The sequence below is a fragment of the Chlorocebus sabaeus genome, chromosome 7 (assembly GCF_047675955.1).
Source record: "Chlorocebus sabaeus isolate Y175 chromosome 7, mChlSab1.0.hap1, whole genome shotgun sequence".
NCBI classification, from domain to species: domain Eukaryota; kingdom Metazoa; phylum Chordata; class Mammalia; order Primates; family Cercopithecidae; genus Chlorocebus; species Chlorocebus sabaeus.
In genome coordinates, this window is record NC_132910.1 from 135,261,589 (window position 1) to 135,283,788 (window position 22,200).

At 40.5% G+C, this 22,200-nt stretch overlaps 1 protein-coding gene across 3 annotated transcripts; it reads right to left on the reverse strand.

Annotated features, from left to right (window-relative positions):
• Positions 1-889: 889 nt before the first annotated feature.
• Positions 890-22,114, reverse strand: CASP3 (caspase 3). Of its 3 annotated transcripts, none has more exons than XM_073017761.1 (8): positions 21,989-22,100; positions 21,172-21,300; positions 11,610-11,677; positions 8,163-8,287; positions 5,154-5,282; positions 4,589-4,764; positions 4,181-4,301; positions 890-2,692 (listed from the first exon to the last, which is right to left on the reverse strand). In XM_073017761.1, exons 3-8 carry the CDS (start codon positions 11,660-11,662, stop codon positions 2,463-2,465), a joined length of 834 nt encoding a protein of 277 aa, XP_072873862.1. In that variant the 5' UTR covers positions 11,663-11,677; positions 21,172-21,300; positions 21,989-22,100; the 3' UTR covers positions 890-2,462. The 3 variants fall into 3 exon arrangements, with proteins under 3 accessions (XP_072873862.1, XP_007998583.1, XP_007998582.1); XM_008000392.3 differs by having other exon boundaries at positions 21,133-21,300; XM_008000391.3 differs by lacking the exon at positions 21,172-21,300 and having other exon boundaries at positions 21,989-22,114.
• Positions 22,115-22,200: the final 86 nt, after the last annotated feature.

Genomic DNA, 22,200 nt, shown 5'->3' on the forward strand with positions numbered 1-22,200 from the left:
AAAATATAAGTTACACTAAGGGAACTTCCTGCCACAAAACTACAAATTTAACTTCACACCAGCCCATAAAAAAAAAAAAAAAAAGGTTCTTTGCCTCTTCACACCCCACCCCCAGCTATGCTAGAATTTACTGCTTGGGGTTCTTAGGAACCCTGTACTGTCAGTTACCTTTCCCTCTAGTATTTTGTCTTAATATCCTAACTGGATCCCCACCATCTGCATTAAACCTACTCAAATCTCTCACTTAAAAACAAAACCCCCAAGTCTTTCAACTCACCTTCTCCTCCAGCTCCTTCCCTCTCTCCTGTGTGGAAGCTCCAGTGTATCTAACCTGTCTCCTTCATTATCTGGGGAAACCAGCCCCTGATATTTCATGTAGGTTCTTTTCTATTTCCCTAAGTGTCAGCCGGTCTGAGAAATAAAGGGAAAGAATACAAAAGAGAGAAATTTTAAAGCTGGGTTTAAAGAGGAATTGACAGCAAATTCCTCTGTCAAAATCCCAGCACCCAGAGAAGGCCACCAGTAAATATCAGCGGCTTGTTGTACAACCTCTTAGGTTGTTCTTCCCATTAGACACATTTAAAATTTATCTTGTGGAAAAAGTTTCAAATTCACAAATATGGTCACATTTAAGGCCTGAGATCTATGCAAACAAAGTATCTTCCTGGCATTGTGGTCATTTCAGGGTCAGGACCTTCTGCGAGGACTTGGGAAGTATAAGTGATCTGTCGGCCCTGTTCAGTAACTGCCACCACCTCAAAAACTAGGCTAGAGTTCTGGTGCTTCCTCTTTGACTCTTCCAAATCATGCTTCTGATTAAAAACATGTTAACTTCCAATCAGTAGCACAACATCAAAAACAACAGCAACAAAAAACTCAAACACATTGGTAATTTTAAGTTTGAATGTGTATTTTGAAAATGGAAAATAACAAATTTGTACAAAATTGTCACACAGGAACACACTTTAATAAGATACCATTACATGCTATGTGGATTTAGAAAAGTTACAGATCTAGTAAGAAAAAAAAACAGTCATTGACAAATGCAAGTTCATTTTTTGAGCAACAAGAAATCTCCCGTGAAATGTCAGACTGGAAGCCAGTGAGACTTGGTGAGTGACGGCTCAGCACCTGTGAGGCCTGAAGCTTGCCTCCCAGGCTGGGTGCTCAGCTCTGGCCTGCGGCTGGATACCGTTTAGAGTCCTATGTGGTCTTTTTCTTTCAGTAAACAGTATAAAACATACTATTTTCCTTTGATTGTAAACTTCAACAGAAAATAACATGCTTAAGAATTGTGCTACAAAGAGTACTATGATTTTTTTTATTGTAACTCACCACATTTAGAACATTTCCACTTCACAAGTTTCTGATTTGCTTCACTTTCTTACTTGGCAATGGTGCCCTGACGGCATCGTCCACACACACCAGTGTGTATGGAGAAGCGGGCTGCAGGCCCTTCCTGAAACCATGCTCCATGGCTCTGCCTTCACGGAACAGGCCGAGTCCTGTCTCTGCTCAAGATCAAACCATCTGCTCGCAAGTTAGAGGCAGCTCAGCCTATCCATTTATTGCTTTCCTTATATTCCATTTTTATTATTTAAGTTGTATTTTCATATGTCCCTATAGAATTTACTCACATTACCTGGCTAATAATCAACAGTTTGGGCTTTTTATATAACAGCTCTTCAGATAGACTGCTGGTATGTGAAGCTCACCTGATCCGCATAGGAACAAATCAGAAGGTATTTTTGCTGGTAGATCAGCTGCACTGTAGCACCTTACAGTTAAAACTCCACCCTCTAGGAATGTTATGTTTTAGTCTTAAAAGAGTCAAGTTTGTTCACGCTTCCTCTCACATAAAATACTTAGTTTCTTTCTTAATATTAAACATTATTATTATTATTATTTTTTACAACAAAAGTATTCAGGACAGACATCGCAAAACCATAATCCCAGATAAATGGTCTAAAAATGCAGTTAGGTCACCTTTGTATATCAATACTAAACAAAAGGTTTGAGCCTTTGACCATGCCCATAGATGCCTAAGTTCTTCCACATCATCATTTCTATAGTTTGACAAAACTAGAATACACAGTCTTAAGTGGGGGGAATATCATAAAAATTCATTACTTCAATGTTTAACTTTTTCACGATTACTTGAAAATTCACAGCACAGCATCACTGCAACTTGCTAATCATGAAAGCTGTAAATTAACAATCACTGCCTCTCATAATGACTGCACCAGTATCCATTTTTATTTATTCCTAATTTAATTCAATTGCAACTACCTGGCTGTAAGTTTGAGGTAGCTTCACAGTGGTTCCACCTGATGGAAGGAGTATGACTTAAAGTACCCTCTGCGGCATGAGACTAGGTCAAAATGAGAGGGAAATAAGTACCAAATATACCGTCTTCTCGCTTGGCATACAAGCTGAAAAAAAACCACCAACCAACCATTTCTTTAGTGATAAAAATACAGTTCTTTTGTGAGCATGGAAACAATACATGGAATCTGTTTCTTTGCATGAAAAGTAGCATCAAGGGAAAAGGACTCAAATTCTGTTGCTACCTTCCGGTTAACCCGGGTAAGAATGTGCATAAATTCAAGCTTGTCGGCGTACTGTTTCAGCATGGCACAAAGCGACTGGATGAACCAGGAGCCATCCTTTGAATTTCGCCAAGAATAATAACCTAAAAGGCAAAATACAATGAAAATACCATGGATAGCTGATTTTAGTTGATTCTATAAATTATTATGTAGTCATAAAGGCAAGAATAAGCATAAACCCACAAGTCTTATTAGCCAGACAAAGAAAAAAAAAGACACCTTTGGTTTCAGAAGAAATGATCCTGAAGAAGTTAGAATGTGTGCTATGCGTACACCCCCTGCTTTCAGCAAAGACAGGGGCCGGGACCAGCTTCACGAACACTGAATTATTCAAAGTTTTACTTTTTGGACTCCCCTTTCAATAGGCAAGAACAGCAAACACGCAGAAGATGCAAAAGTAAAGATGTATAAAAAGGATCATTGTAAGTAGCGCAGTGTTCCAATCAGATTTCACCTTACTTTAATACTGACTTAGTCTAGAAATAAATTGCTTTGAGTGTCCTGCTTGTCTACAGAGCATCTGAGTAAAGTATAATAAACACACTACCGAGTATTCAAAAGCTCTAAAAAGGGAAAATAGTGTATTTATCATACTTTGTTTTCTAGGTTAAATGTTAGACCCATTGCTTTTAACCTAGAGGTACTTTGCTTGGAAAGATGCCTAGAGGATAAAATAAACCATATTGAGCATATTTTAAAATGCCACACTGCTTAAGAATACATTTACTTTAAGTTTCCAAACTCTGACACCCTGAGTTAGTTGTGTAAGTAAATAGTGGTATAATCCACAAATATTTAGACGATGTGCAGCGGAACTGTAAAAAAGTGGAGGTTAACGGCATATTCATGTATCATTTTTTACCTTATTTTCTCCCACTCCACATCTATCCTCTTGTATACTAGTCATGTTTATCTTTTTTATTTACTACCTTTCAAATAATTCCTGAGAAACATACCTCTCTTCTTCTATAAGATGCAGCGGAAGCTCTGACTTGGCCTCTGTTGCCACAAAGTCCAATGAATGACATCGTGCTAGTCTATGTCTGCATATTTTTTGTTTCTTTTTTTGAGATGGAGTCTCGCTCTGTCGCCCAGGCTGGAGTACAGTTGTGCAATCTCGGCTCACTGCAACCTTTGCCTCCCAGGTTCAAGCAATTCTCCTGCCTCAGCCTCCCAAGTAGCTGAGATTACAGGCGTGTGCCACCACACCCAGCTAATTTTTTTGTATTTTTAGTAGAGATGAGGTTTCACCATGTTGGCCAGGCTGGTTTTGAACTCCTGACCTCAAGTGATCTGCCTGCCTTGGCCTCCCAAAGCACTAGGATTACAGGCGTGAGCCACCGCGCCTGGCTATGTATGCATATTTTCTAGCCAAACTTTTGGCTAAAGATAACTTTTTGAGACTTCTCTTTGATGAAGGTTCCCTAAAATATAAACAAGTTTTGATATCTTTAGGGATATCAAAATCTTGACAGTCTCTGAAACACACTCTTCATTGTATAATTCTGATTAGTCACAGTGTAATTCATTTAAAATCCACATGTAACATTCCTTATGTGTAACTTTCTCACCAGGTGCTGTGGAGTATGCATACAAGAAGTCGGCCTCCACTGGGATTTTATGACACGCCATGTCATCCTCAACACCACTGTCTGTCTCAATACCACAGTCCAGTTCTGTACCACGGCAGGCCTGGGTGTTAGAAAATAAATATTTATTCATAAAAATTTGCGTGTGAACATGTAACTTATTCCTAAAAACGTTATGTAAAAATGGATGTTAATTATGCTGAGCCTTTTTGATATAAGTATAAAATTAAAATTTACTCTGTATCTTTTAAGTGGTAGTTTAAATAAATGAAAAATAACAATAGTTCATTAACTTCAGGAAAAAAACTACAAATCCTTTGGATAATTTACAATTGAGAAAAGTAACCCCTGCTTAATCATCAACAACCAAATTACTCAGTTATACATTACCTGAATAATGAAAAGTTTGGGTTTTCCAGTTAGACTTCTACAACAATCCCCTCTGAAAAAGCTTGTAATTTTTTTCAGGTCAAGAGGTCCATTTGTTCCAAAAATTATTCCTTCTTCACCATGGCTCAGAAGCACACAAACAAAACTGCTCCTTTTGCTGTGATCTTCTTTAGAAACTGGAAAGACATTTGCAAATAAAAGGAAAAATAAAAATCCATGACTTTATTCAACAACTTCAGATATACTGTATGGGAACATGATGAAGAAACAGAGAATAAAACTGAGAGATCATCTTAATCTAACCTGGGGCACAGAATATCTGGAAGTAAATTTCCAAATATGCATAAAGCAAAAGTAAACAAGATGGGGCACAGCAATACATCTCAAACCATTTTATGAAGTTGGCATAAATAACTTTTTTTTAACTTCTTACTAAAGCATGTAAGATTAGGGTTATGTACAGTATAATTCCACAATTCTCATATTTTATTATACACGTAATTATTGCTAGACCATAATATAAAATTGTACAATGAAGTTCACTCTTCTAATTGTTTCTTCTTACCATTACGCATCAATTCCACAATTTCTTCACGTGTAAGATCGTTTTTATTCCTGACTTCATATTTCAAGTTTATGAATGTTTCCCTGAGGTTTGCTGCATCAACATCTGTACCAGACCGAGATGCCATTCCTTGGAACAGAAAGAATTACTTTTAATTGTACTGAAAACAAAGAATAACTACTTTGAAATGAAATTAACTACCCAGCAATTCAAAAGTCCACAATAAATTCTTCCTTTTAAATGGTAAGAGAACTCAAACTACTTTGAGTTTGGTGACACAAAATCTCTTCAACATTGTAGCTTATAAGATATTTCATAATATAAGCTTATCAGTGTTATAGCCAAAATGATCTTTCACAGCTGTTTAGGCAGATGAAAAACAGAAACAAATGTCTAACACTAGGGGCTTGGTTAGACAAGTTACACTCACTTATATAATGGGATATACTATGTTGTCATTTTCACAGATAAAATGTTGCCATGGGAAAATCATCATATTAAAAAAAAATAAAACTAGAAAACAATATGATCCTATAATACACACACACATCTGTCATACTCAGAGGAACTGCATGTCTCTGATTCTAACTTCCCAACAATTTTAAGATAGCATTACATTTACAGTGTCTTCAAGGAAAACCCCCAGACACTATTACAGTTCATCAGGTATTCTGCTACGGGCAATCTCTATCCTTCCAATCCCCATGAGAGTTGTATTATTACTAGCTTCACTTGTGCAGATGTGGGACATGTAGCAGGGTTAACAAACCAGTCTAAAGTGACAAAGCTATGCTGGGCCTGTAGCCAGGGCTCCTGGGCTTTCTACTACTCCATTAGAGAACCTTCCACATTAACGTACAGATTGACTGTGTGATGCATTCAGATTTCAAAACGCTCAATCTTGGTGGGAAACACCCCTCAGAATTGAGTAAATTTGATGGGTATGAAGACTAAATACAAAAAGTCTACACATATCTCTAAAATGTTGTTGATTATCTCAGCTGTGTGATAAGGTCACTGGCTTCTGGTGCTGTGTTGGCTGCCTTTTCATTTTTTATTTTATTTATTTTTTAGACAGGATCTCGCTCTGTGGCCCAGGCTAGAGTACAGCAACCACAGCTCACTGCAGCCTCAACCTCCCGGATTCAAGCTATCTTCCCACCTCAGCCTCCTGAGTGGCTGGGACTATGGGTGCACACCACCACATCCTACTACCTTTTTTTCTATTTTGTACAGATGGGATTTCCCTATGTTGCCAGACTGATTTTGAACTTTGGTGCTCAAGGATCTTCCCGCCTTGGCCTCCCAAAGTGTTGGGATTAGAGGGATTAGAGGCGTGAGCCACGGCGCCTGGCCCAACACCAGCCTGCCAGAGATCTCATGAGAACCCAACCTTTACATTGCAAAATAGGAAAGGAGCTCACTGAGGGCAAAACCCAGACTGCTGGTCTAAATATGTGGGGGAGGTGCTGGTGGTAGTGGAATGATATGCTTGTTTTTGGTTTTTTAAACAATAGAGCCAACAGTGCAAAATTCTATAGGAAGAAGGTATCCTAAAACTAGAAATGTGAGGCAGAATATCTGGAAGTAAATTTCCAAATATGCATAAAGCAAAAGTAAACAAGGTGCTGTGTTAATGGTCGAAGGTGGCATCTCAACTTATAGCCAAAAGCAATAAAAGTGGTGCCATTTAGAGCTCCATTTTCAACTATTCTCTCCTCACTCCTTATAACTAATCTGACACAAACCCTGCTATCTTCCCAGTTGATCTGGCTTCCTTCCATTTCCACTACCACTCTGATAGGTACTGGCCCACATTAGATCTACTATAGCTTCTCTAATTAAAAATTAACTCTAATATGATTAATATGCCAATTCAAAGAATTATCACAGCATCAATTTAAAAGGGAAACAGCCATAATGTTCATTCATACAGTAAATTTTTGAAATTAAGTGAACGGTATTTTTGGGGATGCAGTATTATATAATCACGATAACAGATATGAAAATTATGCAGTCATATGAAAAATGCTATTACTTTAAGTGAAACAAGCAGAATACAACATTGCTTACATGTTATGAATAAAATCAAGCTTTAAAAAGAACTGTCAAGAAAAAATATCAATACACCAAATATTAATTAGCTTTTCTGGCATTGTGAAGGATTTTATTATCTATATTTCTGAAAAAAAATTCTCAAATGTAGTACTACATTCAAGTTGTATATAGTACAGAAGTCAAGAGGGGAATCTGGTGACAAGGCCATGGTAAGTTTAATGCGAGCAGTTTCAGCAGTAGAGATAGAAAATAGAAAAAGACTCAAGAAGGAACAGAAACAAGAGTACAGGCTTAAACTACATGTATTCAAAATTTAAGGAAGAAGGGAAGGAGATAAAATATCAAAGGAATTAAAAGGAGCAGAGTAAAAGAAAGGTCTCTCTAAGATGGGGAGCTTCGTAGGGTAAGGGAAGACAGGCAACAGAGTACATGAAGATATAAGGAAGTGAAGCAGAACAGAAGACAGATTTAGATTTTGGGCTTTGGAGCCACACAGACCTAGCTCTGCCGCCATACTGTGTGACTGTGCAAGGTTTTTCATTGTGCAAGGTTTTTCATTGTTACTTTCCAGGTTGTCATAAAATTAAATAAGGCAATGCTTGTGATATGTCTTGCAGTTTCTGGGGAACAAATAAATACTACCACTTAACTGTTTTTTGAGAACCTTACGGGTTCAAAGAGGGAGTAGAAAGAAGAAAAAGCAGCAAGGACTACAGAGAAGTCAGGGCAGAAGCAGCCAAGCATACAGATAGGAGGCCAGCTGATGGAAAAGGAGGCTGTGACGTTGAGCAGAAGAGGAAGCATTCACGTATATCACAGGACCTGTAGGTCCTGCCCAATCTCTACTTCACAACTAGTCTGTGTCACAGTTTACTGACCAATAATATTTTAGTATCAAATGTAAATGGCACAAATATTTGAAAAGGATTAAAAATTATGTAAGATACGTACCAGTGCTTTTATGAAAATTCTTATTATTAATTATTATACATAAACCCATCTCAGGATAATCCATTTTGTAACTGTTGTCCAGGGATATTCCAGAGTCCACTGATTTGCTTCCATGTATGATTTTTCTGTTTAGAAATCAAATAATAACTTCATAAAGGTAGAAATGACCACGCTTTCTGTTTACATTAGTGCAATTTTTATAACTCACAGTAACAGTTAACACTTGTTGAATGTTATAAAACAGGCTGGTTGTCTTCATTTCAATTTCACATCAACAATTATACAGATGAGAAAATGACCTGACATGAGGCTAAGAAATGTGCTAAAGGTTATGCAAATATTGTGTCACAGCCAAGAAGGAAGGAAAGTATCTGTTGGACTTCAAAGTTCAGGCTTTTTTTTTTTTTTTTTGAGACTAAGTCTCACTCTGTTGCCCAGGCTGGAGTGCAGTGGTGCAATCTCGGCTCATTGCAAGCTCCGTTTCCAGGGTTCACGCCATTCTCCTGCCTCAGCCTTCCGAGTAGCTGGAATTACAGGTGCCCGCCACCACACCTGGCTAATTTTTGTATTTTTAGTAGAGATGGGGGTTTCAGCTTGTTAGCCAGGATGGTCTCGATCTCCTGACCTCATGATCCACCTGCCTCGGCCTCCCAAAGTGTTGGGATTACAGGCATGAGCCACCGTGCCCAGCCGAGTTCAGGCTTTTAACTTCCATGTTTTACATTTTTCTCTAAATTCCATCAAATACTTTTATAATTTAAAAATTACTTATTAATTTTGTGAAATATTTTATCCTTTGAGGTAAAAGTAAAAAGTTTAAAAATTACCCTGAAATGATGGGAAATCAACAAAATGCAAATATAACTCAAAGCACAATATTTATCACAATTCATAAATTATTCCTTAAACCCCATGAGCTTAACAAATTAGTAATTCATGAATATATAAAAGCATTATTATAAATAATTGAAAATATCTGTCTGGAAGTCACTTATCTAAAAAAAGCTCTGCTATCTAGATTAGGCATCAGTATACTTTTTTTTTAATGGGCTAAATATTAAGTGTTTTAGGCTTGTGGCCATCTGGTCTCTGTTACAGCTACTCAATTCTATTTTTTTTTTTTGAGACATGGTTTTACTCTGTCACCCAAGCTGGAGTGCAGTGGTGCCATCATAGTTCACTGCAGCTTTGAACTCCTGGGCTCCAGTGATCCTCCTTCCTCAGCCGTCTGAGTAGCTACAACTACAGACAGGCATGCCCCACAATGCCCAGCTAATTTCTGTATTTTTTTTGTAGAGACAGGATCTCGCCATGTTGCCCAGGCTAATCTTGAACTCCTGGCCTCAAGTGATCCTCCTGCCTTGGCCTCCCAAAGTGCTGGGATTACAGTTGTGAGCCAATGCGCCCAGCCATAGCTACTTAATTCTGGTGAAACGGGCTTAGGACAACATGTCAGGGAATGGGTGTGCCTATATTCCAAAGAAATTTGATAAAAACAGGCGTCAAGCTTGATCCCAGATCTAGACTAAAAGTCAGGAAAAAACAGGTCTAGGAACTGCCAAACACTAACATCTACAGTCCATATACTCATGCACTTAGAGTATCTCACATTATACACAATTCCAAAAATACCGTTGGAAAAAGATTAAATGTAGTAAATTAAAGGAGTCAAGGTCAGAAAGCAGTTATTATTTTTAACTAGAAGTGAAGAGCTTCACATTTACAGATTAAATTTAAATCCTAAAAGCGTGACTTGACCTTTGAGTCATACAGATAATGGATCACAGAACTATAATTCCCAGCTCCCAATGCCTATTCCCCACTTGCTCTGGCTGCCTCCTAAGGAGGTAGGTACTTTACAAGCATATGATAGCTAGTCCAAGAGGGGATACTCCTAACAAAAGGCAGAGGCTGTGAAAGCTGGGAATGTGAGGGCAACTTATCACAGGATCAAAACAACCCTAAACCTGTCTGGGGCTCCCGTACAACTTGTTATTGAAGTGGTGTTCTGTATGACATGAAAAAGTAGGGCCAGGCAGGGTGGTTCATGCCTGTAATCCCAGCACTTTGGGAGGCCGAGGCAGGAGGATCCCTTGAGGCCAAGAATTGGAGACCAGCCTGGGAGACACAGCAAGACTTCCATCTCTACAAAGATAAAAAACAAAAATAACCAGGCATGGTGGCACATGTCTGTAGTCCTAGCTACTCGGGAGGATTACTGGAGCTCAGGAGGACAGTGAGCCATAATCACATCACTGCACTCCAGCCTGGGTGACAGAGCAAGACCCTGTCTCAAAAAAGAAAGAAAGAAAAAACGTAGTAGGAAAATGTGTAAATCACTTTCAAAGGATTTTTTTAAAAGAGATGGGGTCTTACTCTGTTGCCCAGGCTAGGGTGCAGTGGTGCAATTATAGTTCACTGTAACCTCTGGCGTGTAGCTAAGACTGACTACAAGCACACATACCAAGGCGGACTAATTGCTTTTGTTTTTTGTAGAGACAGGGTCTCATAATGTTGCCCAGGCTGGTTTCGAACTCTCCACCTAAAGTGATCCTCCTGCCACAGCTCCCAAGTAGCTGGGATTATAGGAGCAAACCACTACACTGGCTAAAATGATTTAAATAACAACAACAACTCTCTAAAATGGGACTGCATTTCAAAAGCTTACTTTCTAGAAAAATCCCTTTGCTAAACAAAAATAGTGAAATCTTTGCTGGTAACTTAATAGTATTTCTGTAATTGTATTGTTTAGTAATAAATTAGTTTGTAATTTCCAGGGCAGCCGAGAATAATAATACTGGGTTTCAGAAATAAACTTTCAGAATTTAAAGTATTACAAGAGATTCCAACTAAATAATAACAGACATGAATTAAAAAGCGAATTTGAGTTTTATTTTTTCCCTTTTTCCATCTCCTAGTTATTGGAAGCATTAGTAAGCAGAATATTCCAAAAAGACATGGGGAAAAAAAATGGTAAAATTCATCCATAACTAGGCAATTCCTTCCTGGACTGCAAATTGGCATGGCATTTTAGTCATAAAAACTCATAAACAAGAGGTCAAAAAACTCCTCCCAAACCCAAACCCTCTAATCCTATAGAGTGATTCAGGAGGGTAGAAAGCACCTGGGCTTGGGAGTCCTGCCTCTCCTGTAGTGTCCTTTTGGTTCCAGGACTAGGTTTCCAACTATGGGTCTCACACCCTACTAGGCCTTTCCTTTCATCTTCCCTTCAGTTCTGTAAAAGCTTTAGCTCCATGTTAAAGACGAGGTTCAGAGAAGAGGTTAGTTTATGCAAAGCCACACAGCTGTCTGAGGTAGGAAGTCAGCTTGGTCTCTCTGGCCTGAAAGAGAGACCACTCTCTTTCTGCTTTTCCCACTCCTCGAGGTTTGCTGTATTACACATCCCCATCTTTCTCTGATTATAAAGAATTCCATTTAAATACTCACGGTTCTAAACTTTTAATGGATTTTGAATCCACTGAGTTTTCAGTGTTCTCCATGGATACCTTTATTAACTAGAATACAAAGAAAATAGAAGTTAATAAAAAATCAGTCATAAAACCACTGCATTATATTAATTATCCCAGTGATTATTTTTCCAAATTAATGCCTCAGTTCCACCTCTACTGTTAAAGGTGTATGTGAGTCAGTTCTGGGGATAATGATTTCTTAGCAATGGTACATACAATTTAGCCTCTCTCTCTTTTCAACTGAGCTATGAATTATATATAGTGAATTACATAAAGCATATAGATTTTTTATATTTACATGCCCTCATCAGATTAAGATATAGATTACAGTTTATTTCTTTTATAAGACAACACAGTGGGTCATTTCTAAGAACTGCAACTCAACACAGTTAAAACAAAAATCAAACACTTCCCACCACAATGGTATAACTCACATAACACAATTCTACAATGCTTAGATTCCCAAGATAAAGTATCAAGATGTTTCAAATCTCCACTAATTTTTTTCTTTTCTTTTGAGGCAGGATCTCACTCTGTCACCCAGGCTGGAGGGCAGCAGCGCAATCACGGCTCACTGCAGCTTCAACCTCCTGGATTCAAATCCTCCCGCCTCCGCCTCCCGAGTAGCTGGGACTACAGGCGTGCACCACCGTGTCTGGCTAATTTTTGTATTTTTTGTAGGCATAGGGTCTTGTTGCATTGCCCAGGCTGGTCTCCAACTCCTGGGATCAAGCGATCTGCCCACCTAGGCCTCCTAAAGTGCTGGGATTACAGGCAAGGGCCACCGGACCTGGCCTAGTCTTTATTTTTAAACTGGGTTTTGGAAACCCAGCGTCTCATTTAGGGTAGTAAAATGGCCCACAAAACGTAAAAGTAAAAACTACAGTTTCTGCTTTCATTCTTCCATCACACAATTGTATCTCACAAGGTGAACCTGTTCTAATAAGCAAAGCAACGATCACTTATTGAGCACTTAATATATACCAGATGCTCTGCAAGGCACTCATTTTTAATCTTTTCAAAATTCTAAAAGTCAGAAAACCCAACTTCTGGCGGTTAAGTGACTTTGCCAACAGTCACAAGCTAAGTGACAGGGTCCTCTTCCCACTCTGCTATGCTGCCTCTGAAGAAGCCAGCTCCTTACTACTTTTCTGTGGTTCTACCAGGCATTCTCTGGCTTTTCAGAAGCAAAGGTACTTCCCAAGGCAATCCACCTCCCTAAATAGAGGAAAACAAGACCAAAGGCAAAACAAAAAACAAGAACAAAAAATATTGAATGATCTTCTCCAGGCTCTAGAAACCCTGACAATGTCAAAAATTCCAGTCAAAATACAACTTTAACCTCACTCCTACGATACAATCAGAAATACCAAAATAATACACAATCCTATAACAGGAATTGCTAACCCACAAAAATCCTTCTAGAAAGTCCTAGGTAACTTCCCCACTTTTAAAATTTTAATCTTTAAAACTGTGGTAAAATAGACACAAAATTTACCATTTTTAAGTGTACAGTTCAGTGGCACTGAGTACAGTTACACTGTTGGAATCCATCCCAGAACTTTATCTTTCCAAACTGAAACTCATTACCAAGGTCCCCAATTTCAAGGTCTCTTGGAAAACATAATTTCTTCCCTTCTATTAAGACAAAGCTAAGCTCCTTCCTCCCCTCTCTCCCAGTTTTGTGTGCACCCCTAGTGGGGAAAGGTGCATTAACAATATAGAGGGGAGCCAGCGCCACCATCTCAATTTAAACAGAGGAGATGGTGATGTTTGACCTTCTCCAAGAGCCAGTCTATGCTCTGCATTTCTACGAAGACTTTGCCTTTCTACCGTCTTACCTCCTGTAGGCTTTCTGGAAAACCAAGGGAAGATGTGAGTATAATTGGGATAAATCATCTTTTAGTTTGTCAGTAAACAAATACTTTATGCCAGCTATCATCCTGGGAAATAGGAAGAGTGGAAGACAAGACAAAGTTCCTATCTTCCATAAGTTCTTACTTTAGATAGAAGAATAATTATACAGTAGTATACCTGCGGGGCAGGGGCGGGGGGTACCTCCCAAGTCCCTCAGTAGATGCTTGAAACCAAATACAGTACTGAACCCTATATGCAGCATGTTTTTTCCTATACATACAGACCTATGAAAAAGTTTAGTTTATAAATTGGGCGACGAAAGGGATTAACAACAAAAACTAGTAAGGGTTACGTGAACTGCCATACCACGACAGTTGATCTGATAACCAAGACAGCTACTATGTGACCTGCCATTCGTCACTCAGTACATACTATATATTAACATATTTATTAATAGTGGCTGTCTGGGTGATGGCATTACTGACAACTACTTACTCCTAACATTCCTCTATATCTTCTATTTTTTTCCATAACATCTGCATTTTTAAAGTGAGAAAATAGCAACAAATATTATTCTATAAAATAATATTGACAAAGGTCAGGATTGTTCTAGCCAATTTCAACTCTTGGCCCTGTTTCAAGAGTGACAAAAATAAGGGTATTCTCCTATCAAAGTAGCCACCCTTCCTTGCCTCTATCATGCTCAGTACCATGTTCCCGTCTATCTGCCTTTTTTTCTTTAATATGTACAATAAACATGTATTAGGTAGCAGGAAATCTCAAACTTCCTTGAACCATAAATATGATAGAGCCCAACTTGCCCCCATGCACATCAATTCAAAGCGGACAGACCACAGACAAAATCATTAGCCATCTGCGGTTGAGAAACAAATTGTGGTTGACTTGATTAACTGAGAGAACAGTACAGGGAAGCTAACAAGTCTGGAAACACAGGTGAACACATAATAGTTTACTGATATTGCATTATAATCCATGAGAAAATATGTTTGCTTCAAGACTTTATGGCCAATCTATAGAAAAATCTAAAGTGAAAATCCAGTGGGCCTCATCAAAGATACACAGATTGCACATAATGGGCAATGCGAATTAAAGCAACATTGAGATATCACCACACACCTAGCAGAATGGTCAAAATCCAGAACACCACGAACACCAAATGCTGGCGAGGATGTGGAGCAACAGGGATGCTCAGTCAGTGCTCGTGGAAATGCAAAATGGTACAGCCAACTTGGAAGACAGTTTGGCAGTTTCCTACAAAACTAAACGTACTCTTACCATATGATCTAGCCATATGGTAAATATGCACTCTTTGGTTTTTACCCAAAGGAGCTGAAAACTTATGTTCACACAAGCCTGCACACAGATGTTTATAGCAGTTTTATTCATAACTGTCAAAACTAGAAGCAACTAAAATGTCCTTCAGTAGGTGAATGAATAAATAAACTATGGTATATCCAGAGAACAGAATATTATTCAGCGCTAAAAAGAAATGAGCTAGCAAACCACGAAGACAAGTAGGATACTTTAAATGCATTATTACTAAGAAGCCAGTTGGAAAAGTCCATGTATACTGCATGAGTCCAACTATCTGACAACCTGGAAAAGGCAAAACTATGGAGACAGTAAAAAGATCAGTGGTTGTCAGTGGCTAGGAGGGAGGGAGACAGCACAGATAATTTTTGGGTTTTTTTTGAGATTGAATTTTGCTCTTGTTGCCCAGGCTGGAGTGCAGTGGCACGGTCTTGGCTCACTGCAACCTCCACCTTCAGGTTTCAAGTGATTCTCCTGCCTCAGTCGCCCGAGTAACTGGGATTACAGTCGTATGCCACCATGCCTGGCTAATTTTTGTATTTTTAGTAGAGATGGGTTTCACCATGTTGGCCAGGCTGGTCTCGAACTCCTGACCTCGTGATCCGCCCGCCTCAGCCTCCCAAAGTGCTGGGATTACAGGCGTGAGCCACTGTGCCCCGCTAGCACAGAGAATTTTTAAGGCAGTGAAACTACTCTGTGTGACACTATAATGGTGGATACAAGTCCTTGTAAAATTGTACAAACACATAGGACAAATACCACCAAGAGTGAACCTGATTGTGAACAATGGAGTGTGGGTGATGATGACGTGTCAGTGTGTGTCAGTGTACACACGGGTGCAGGATGTGATAATGGGGGAGACTATGCGTGTGGGCGGGGGGTGAGCAGGAGGGATATGTACACTCGGGTGCAGGATGTGGATAATGGGGGAGACCATGCATGTGGGTGGGGGGTGGGCAGGAGGGATATAGGATATCTCTGTATGTTCTTCTCAGTTTTGGTTTGAACCTAAAACTGCTCTAAAAAATGAAGTCTAATTTAAAAACTGGGAAATAAGACTTAATAACTTCTGAAGCTGAGCTTGGAGCTCCTGGCAGTATCCTTTCTAGCCCCCAGGCTGCCTCAGATTGGCTCTCTGAATGCATTTGCCAAATGCAGGGCTCACAGTCTGTGCTCAGGAACCCCCGAATGTTGACCAGCTTCCACAGACAACCAAGGCTCTGAAGATCTCTTTTCAACACTTCTGCAAACAGTCTAGTAACTCTCACACCGAAATACTGACTTCCAATAAACTTGTGTCTTTTGCCAGCAATAAAACTGTGGGATAAAATTATTCTCTCCTTGTGACTGGTAGTGGAAACTTTAAATAGCGACCAACTTTTCAGAGTACTTATAATATTTGCTTCTTGGCTCAGACCAATCTACGATCTCCTCTAAATATTAGGTGACTTAACTTCAAAGTCATTTTCTTTCTATACATCAAGTTAATAAAGTTAAAAAAGTCAGAGAGACCAATCAATACAAATAACTATAAATTAATCATTTCTGATATTAGACACAACAGATAGTTTTGTTTTAGTAAGAGAGCTGGTTGTTGAAAGAAAAAACGAATTCTTCTACAACAGAATTTAAAATGTTGTCTATTTGATAAAGATTTCTCAGGGACAAATACTACAGTGCACTTCATCAACTTCATCATTAGTATCTGAACAACCTACATTGCCTCAGTGATCAGTTTATTTTGATACACTTCTAAAAATTTATATGATGATAAATGAAATCCTTACAGCATCAGACATGCACACATTTGCTCTCTACATGTCATCATCTGCTTTTTCCACATGAAAGCACCAAATCCACACTCCTGGGAGCAGAGCTTTGGTTCCCACAAGACTCACTAAAGTGCTGCTTAGCATGACATCACCTCCATTAGCTAGTGCCCAGCAGAGTACAAATTATTCTGAGGAAGGTGATCTCATCTCAGAAGGATAAAAAAATCATATCATATGGGAAATATTCACTGCCTTAAATGAAAACAGAATTTAGGTTTTCAGAACATTCTTATTTGACAAAACATAAACAGGAAAAATAATTGGGATTTAAAAAGTTTATCCTGGCATAGCAATGGACTTAACATGAATTGTTTCTTACTGGGCTCATGTAATTCTTTTCATCAATTCAGGATGCTGCTGCTAAGAAAGGAAATTTCTGAACGCATATGTTTATGGCAAAGTTCTCAGTAGACCAACTGATATTACTTAGAAATCTGGAACTCAGGTCTCAGAATCACTTGTCTAGTTCCTGGATCCCTTAACACTTGCCACCAACGCTGTAACAGTCAGGTCTTCAAACACTAAAAAATACTGTCAGTATAAATTTATTTCACTCTAAAATAGATATTTAGACATTTCAAGCTGTGTTTTCCTACACAAGTAAAAAACTGGAATGTTCTCCCTATTTACATGGTGGTGAGCCAACTACTCATTACAACAATGAAGTAAAGCAGAATGCAACATCTACAGCATTAAGGCAGAGAAATAAAAATTAATTTCTAAAGTGAAATTTCTATATTAAGCTAAAAGTATTAACAATTCGAAACAACCTGTTATTGAAGAGTGAATGTGTGAAAGTGTGCCTGTGGTGGGGAATTCAAAAGGAGATGTTAAATTAGGATTGCCAGTCTCTAAAACTGGCAATCCTAATTTAAATTTTAAATCTCTAGAATTCTTAATCAGCTCATCTGTTACCCATCATTAGGCTATTGCTGGTTCCTGTCCTACAGGGAAACTCTGAAGTAAGAAATAAAATCTGGTCTCTGCCCTAACGGTTTTTAAATCTCAAAATGAGACCTAAAAAACAACTCTGTTGGTTTCTGAATCATGTCCATGAATGTAAATGCTTTTAAGAAACATTTACTAGTAAAGATTTACCAAGACAGTAGCCAAAGGAAGAACAGCGCCGCATGTGACATGAGAGGTGTGTGCAAAACGCTGTGTGATGACTGTCCCTCTTACTGCTGGCTCATACAGGCTAGGTACTGAACTCAAAGTACAAGCGTATTATTCGTGAGTCCTCCCAACGACACTCTGAGGAATAAGGATCCCCACTGCAGAGTTCAGGTGACTGAGGCTAAGAGAAGTTAATGAACTTTAAAGCGGCACAGCCAGGATTCAAACTAGGATCTTCCCAACTCAAAGAGGGAAGACTCCCACTATTCTGTAGACAGTTTAGTACTATATGAGTGATAACACTTAATTTCAGGGAAGGAAACAAAAATCCATAATCTCAGAAGCTTTAAATAAGACAAAGAACATAAATAACATGATAGAAAGTTACTGCAGAGATACCAAAATAACATAATGCACTGAATTCTAATGAATGAAAAAATGGCAAAAATGAGTATGGCATTTCTGATGTGACTAGGTAGTTTATTTTTATTTTTTCTTTCCTTCTTTTTTAAAAAAATTTAACAAACTCTGCAGGTGGCATTCAGTTTACTTCTAAAGTGAAATAGGCCAGACACGGTTTGTGCCTGTAATCCCAGTGCGATCCCACTTTGGGAGGCCAGAGAAACCCCATCTCTACAAAAAAGTAAAAACAAGTAGCCTGGCATGGTGGCACACACCTGTAGTCCCAGCTACTCAGGAGGCTGAGGCAAGAGGATCACTTGAGCGTAGGAACTGGAGGCTGCAGTGAGCTATGATCGCACCACTGCACTTGAGCTTGGGTGACAGAGCAAGACTCTGTTTCTAAAAATAATAATAATAAAAGTAAAATAATTGGTTTTATGCTCAGCATTCGGTATAACTAAATAATTAAAACATATTTCCTATATCTCTGTGTTCCTCCAAAGGAAAAGTGAAGCCTGTCCAGTAGGACTTCTGGGGAGATTACACTTCTGTCAAACAACTTAAAAAATATCAGGATTATATTTATTACTGTAGAGAGGAAAAAGTCCCAAAAGCAGTCACGTTTCCAGATTTAGCAAATGAAACAGAAAGAACATCTGTTTCACAATAGTTTGGACAAGAAAAGACTTCAGTTGTAATGTACCAGAGGTTTTATCAAAATCTTTCCCCATCTGGTCTCTGAATTCATTTGGGCACGTACAAGAATTATCAAACTGGCTATCGTCACTGGACCTGGTGAAGCCAATCTTTTAATATTTACTACGTAATTAAGGTAAAAATATGAGAACAGGAATGTAAAATCAAATACAGAATAAATTGAAATAAGTTCCCTTGTACTATACAAACAAACTATCCTTTCCTTTTCTCTGGCATGGGCCATGTGACCAGGAAGACAGTATAGCACACTCCCCACTATTCAAAGCCTCCGAGTTTACGACACAGGTCAGAAAGAATGGCACTTACCATGTGCAAAAGGTTTGTCTTCCCTGTGCCAAGTGAAGTCCTAGGATAGTGATTTTGGAGGGACAAAAGGAGAAAATGGGAAAGCCTTCACAGATCTAAATGATTTATATAAGTGTAAAATGGAGAATCTTGAATGCTTTTTTATAAAAATGACAGATAACTTTAAAGGCTCACCACTCCCACCAGGAATGACTACTTTGCAGAATCAGATTCAGGTTTAAAACCGCTTGAAGAAACCCTACTGTCTGGAAGACTGAAACTGCCAAAAGTCAGATTCAGTAGCATTTATTCATTTGATATTTGCACCATAACAATTTACTGAACACCAACTGTGTGCAGAGTACTATACTAGACCCTGAGTGTAACAAGCAGTGGAAGAGACAAACCCTATCTCTATGCAGGGCTTATACTGATGCTCACTGGTATTCAAAAGTGGCTCAACAAAGCAGATGCCAGATGGTGTCCAATACGTATCAGGTAGCTTGATTGCATTATTGTAATGCCAAGAAGCCCTACAGGCAACATGTGAAGGTAACAACAAAACTTGCAGAGAAAGAACATTATATAAATCTAAGAATTCTCACATCTTTTTTTAGGCCCAAACACCAGTGCTTCCTATCTTTGGGGCAGAGCTTAAACATCTAATAGTAGGCACCAGAAGCAATGTAATATATCATTCATGAAAATAAAGACTGCTTTGTAGGGGGATGAAGCAGTAGGAGATGGTGTTAAATAAGGTTTGAAAGCAAAACAGTGAAGAAGCATTATAATTGCCTATATCAGATGCCAGTCTCTTCAAAAGGCAAGAGGCAAGGCCTTTATTCAGGATAGCAAAAGCAAACCTGATTGAACTAGGTACAATGTCTAATGTCTCTTACTCTGAACAGGTTTTATTGCCATACTCCAATAAACTCTTCATCCATTCACTAAAATATATTTTCACTTTCAAAAACCTTCTTTTACAAAAAGGCAAAGCAAAACCAAAGCCCAAGCATCAGGCTGTGATAGAGATGATTTAAGCTTTACATTTCACTTTTAGAGATGATGTAACCACAGCACGCACATTCACAGTGGCTGAGCCCATTTTGATACAGTCTAGTCTAACCACCTTTCCTGGCCCTCTTTCTGCTATCTTGCAGGTTTACATGGTTTCAGTGACTCCATGTCACCTCTACCATTTCTTTTCTAACTATTATTTGCTAAATAATCCTAAACCAGGTCTACTTTTTCTAGATAGGGCATAAAAGTAAAAACACCACGGATGGGCATTCACTGTATTGTGCCAGGGCCCGCATTTGGTGAAAGACACTAAGGACACCAAGATAAACCAAGTCTGTCCCTCCTGGAGTTTGCTTGCAAATCTAGCAGGGAAGACAGTAAACAAACAACTGCAAAAGATATGACACATCTCTCTTAGGGAATGCTGGCTGCAGAAAGAACACAGCATAGGAAGATTGAACCTTGAACTGTTTTAATGAAAACAGAAGTTTAAGTAGCAGCTCTTCTCATCAAATGTGACGGCGGGAGAAAGGGAATGCAGAGGTGCTGCAGACACTAGCTACGAAGGTCAGCATTGCTGTGCAGGAAGTGAATCAGTGCTAAAGATAGGGAGGGGTGGGGGCACTCAGGACCCAACACGTGCTGGGGTTTGTTAGCCGTATTAAGTGCTGGGTTTAACCTAAGGGCAAAGGACGAGCTTTCTAGACTCTCATTTCATAAAGATCCCTCTGTGCTGTAAAAAGTGGACTACAAAGGAGCAGGCGGGTCTGGAAGTGGAGAGATCTGGGAAGAGGCTGCTGTGGAGATGGAGAGACGTGGACAGATCTGGCAGACCTTTACAAGGTCGACGAGGCTTGGTGACTAAGCGGGAAAAGAAGTGGGTGGGCGAGAGGGGGCTGAGAAGGATGTTTTCCGGTTGCCTGCTTGGGTGCCACTTACTGAGAATGGGGGAAAGAGGCAGGTGCAGGGCACACCCACCGAAAACAACAGCGCCGAGCGTGAGCAGGGCTCGCTCACTCCTCACGGCCTGGGATTTCAAGGCGACGCCAATCAACTGTGGCCGCGGACACACAGCCACAGGGATGAGCTGTGAGCACTCACGAAACTCTGCAGGGCCGAAAAGGAATTGGATTTTAAACCCTGCAACTAGCTCTCTGGAAGAGCTAAACCACACAGTCAACCCGGGATAGTCCGGGCCCCAGGCACGGAAGGCAGCAGAGACGGAAGCCTCGCCCAAAATTGGAAGGATCAGCCCCGAGGGCGAGTCCCTCACAGCCAGCACCCGGCCGCCCCAGCCCTCGCCGCACCGCTTCCCGGGGCCACTCCTCCGCCGGCGGCAGCGCCGTCCGTTTTCCAGCTTGCCGCTGCCTCCCGCTGCCAGGCCCGGCCGCCAGGTCTCCGGCCCTCGGAGCTCGGTGCCCCGTGCCCGACCTCCCGGCCCCGGCCTCGGTTCCCCCGGCCCGGCCTCCCGCTGCCTGGCCACCCCGGCCCCAGGCCAGCCTCCCGGCCCCGGGTCAGGTCTCTCCTCCGATGACCTGAGGCCTTTCCTTAGGTACCCCCAGGTCCCTCCCCCTAAATCAAAAGCCTTAACCCGCTGCCTGGCTGCCCCGGCCCCGGCCCAGCCTCCCGCCCCCGGGCCAGGTCTCTCGCTCCGTGGGCTTCACAGCTCGCCGCCGCCCCCAGTGAGGTGGCAAAACAAAGGCTCCGCCGCCCAGGTTCCCGGGCGGGCGCTGGGCCTGGGAGGACGCAGGGAGCGGGGGCAGGGCTGAGCGCCCGGAGCGAGCGCGGCACTCACCGCACAGCCTCCTCACACCTTCCACCACCGCCTCACAGCAGCAGCCACCCGCTACGATCCGCGTCTGCACGGCTTCGGCGGCCCGCGGCCGGGAGATGTGCTCCAGCGCTAGCCCCGCCCCCGGCCCGCCCCTGTCGGCCCCGCGCACCCCCTCTCTGGGGCCCGTCCCCCAGCTCCCGCCCGCCCGAGAACCAGGCCCGGGGTAGGCCCCG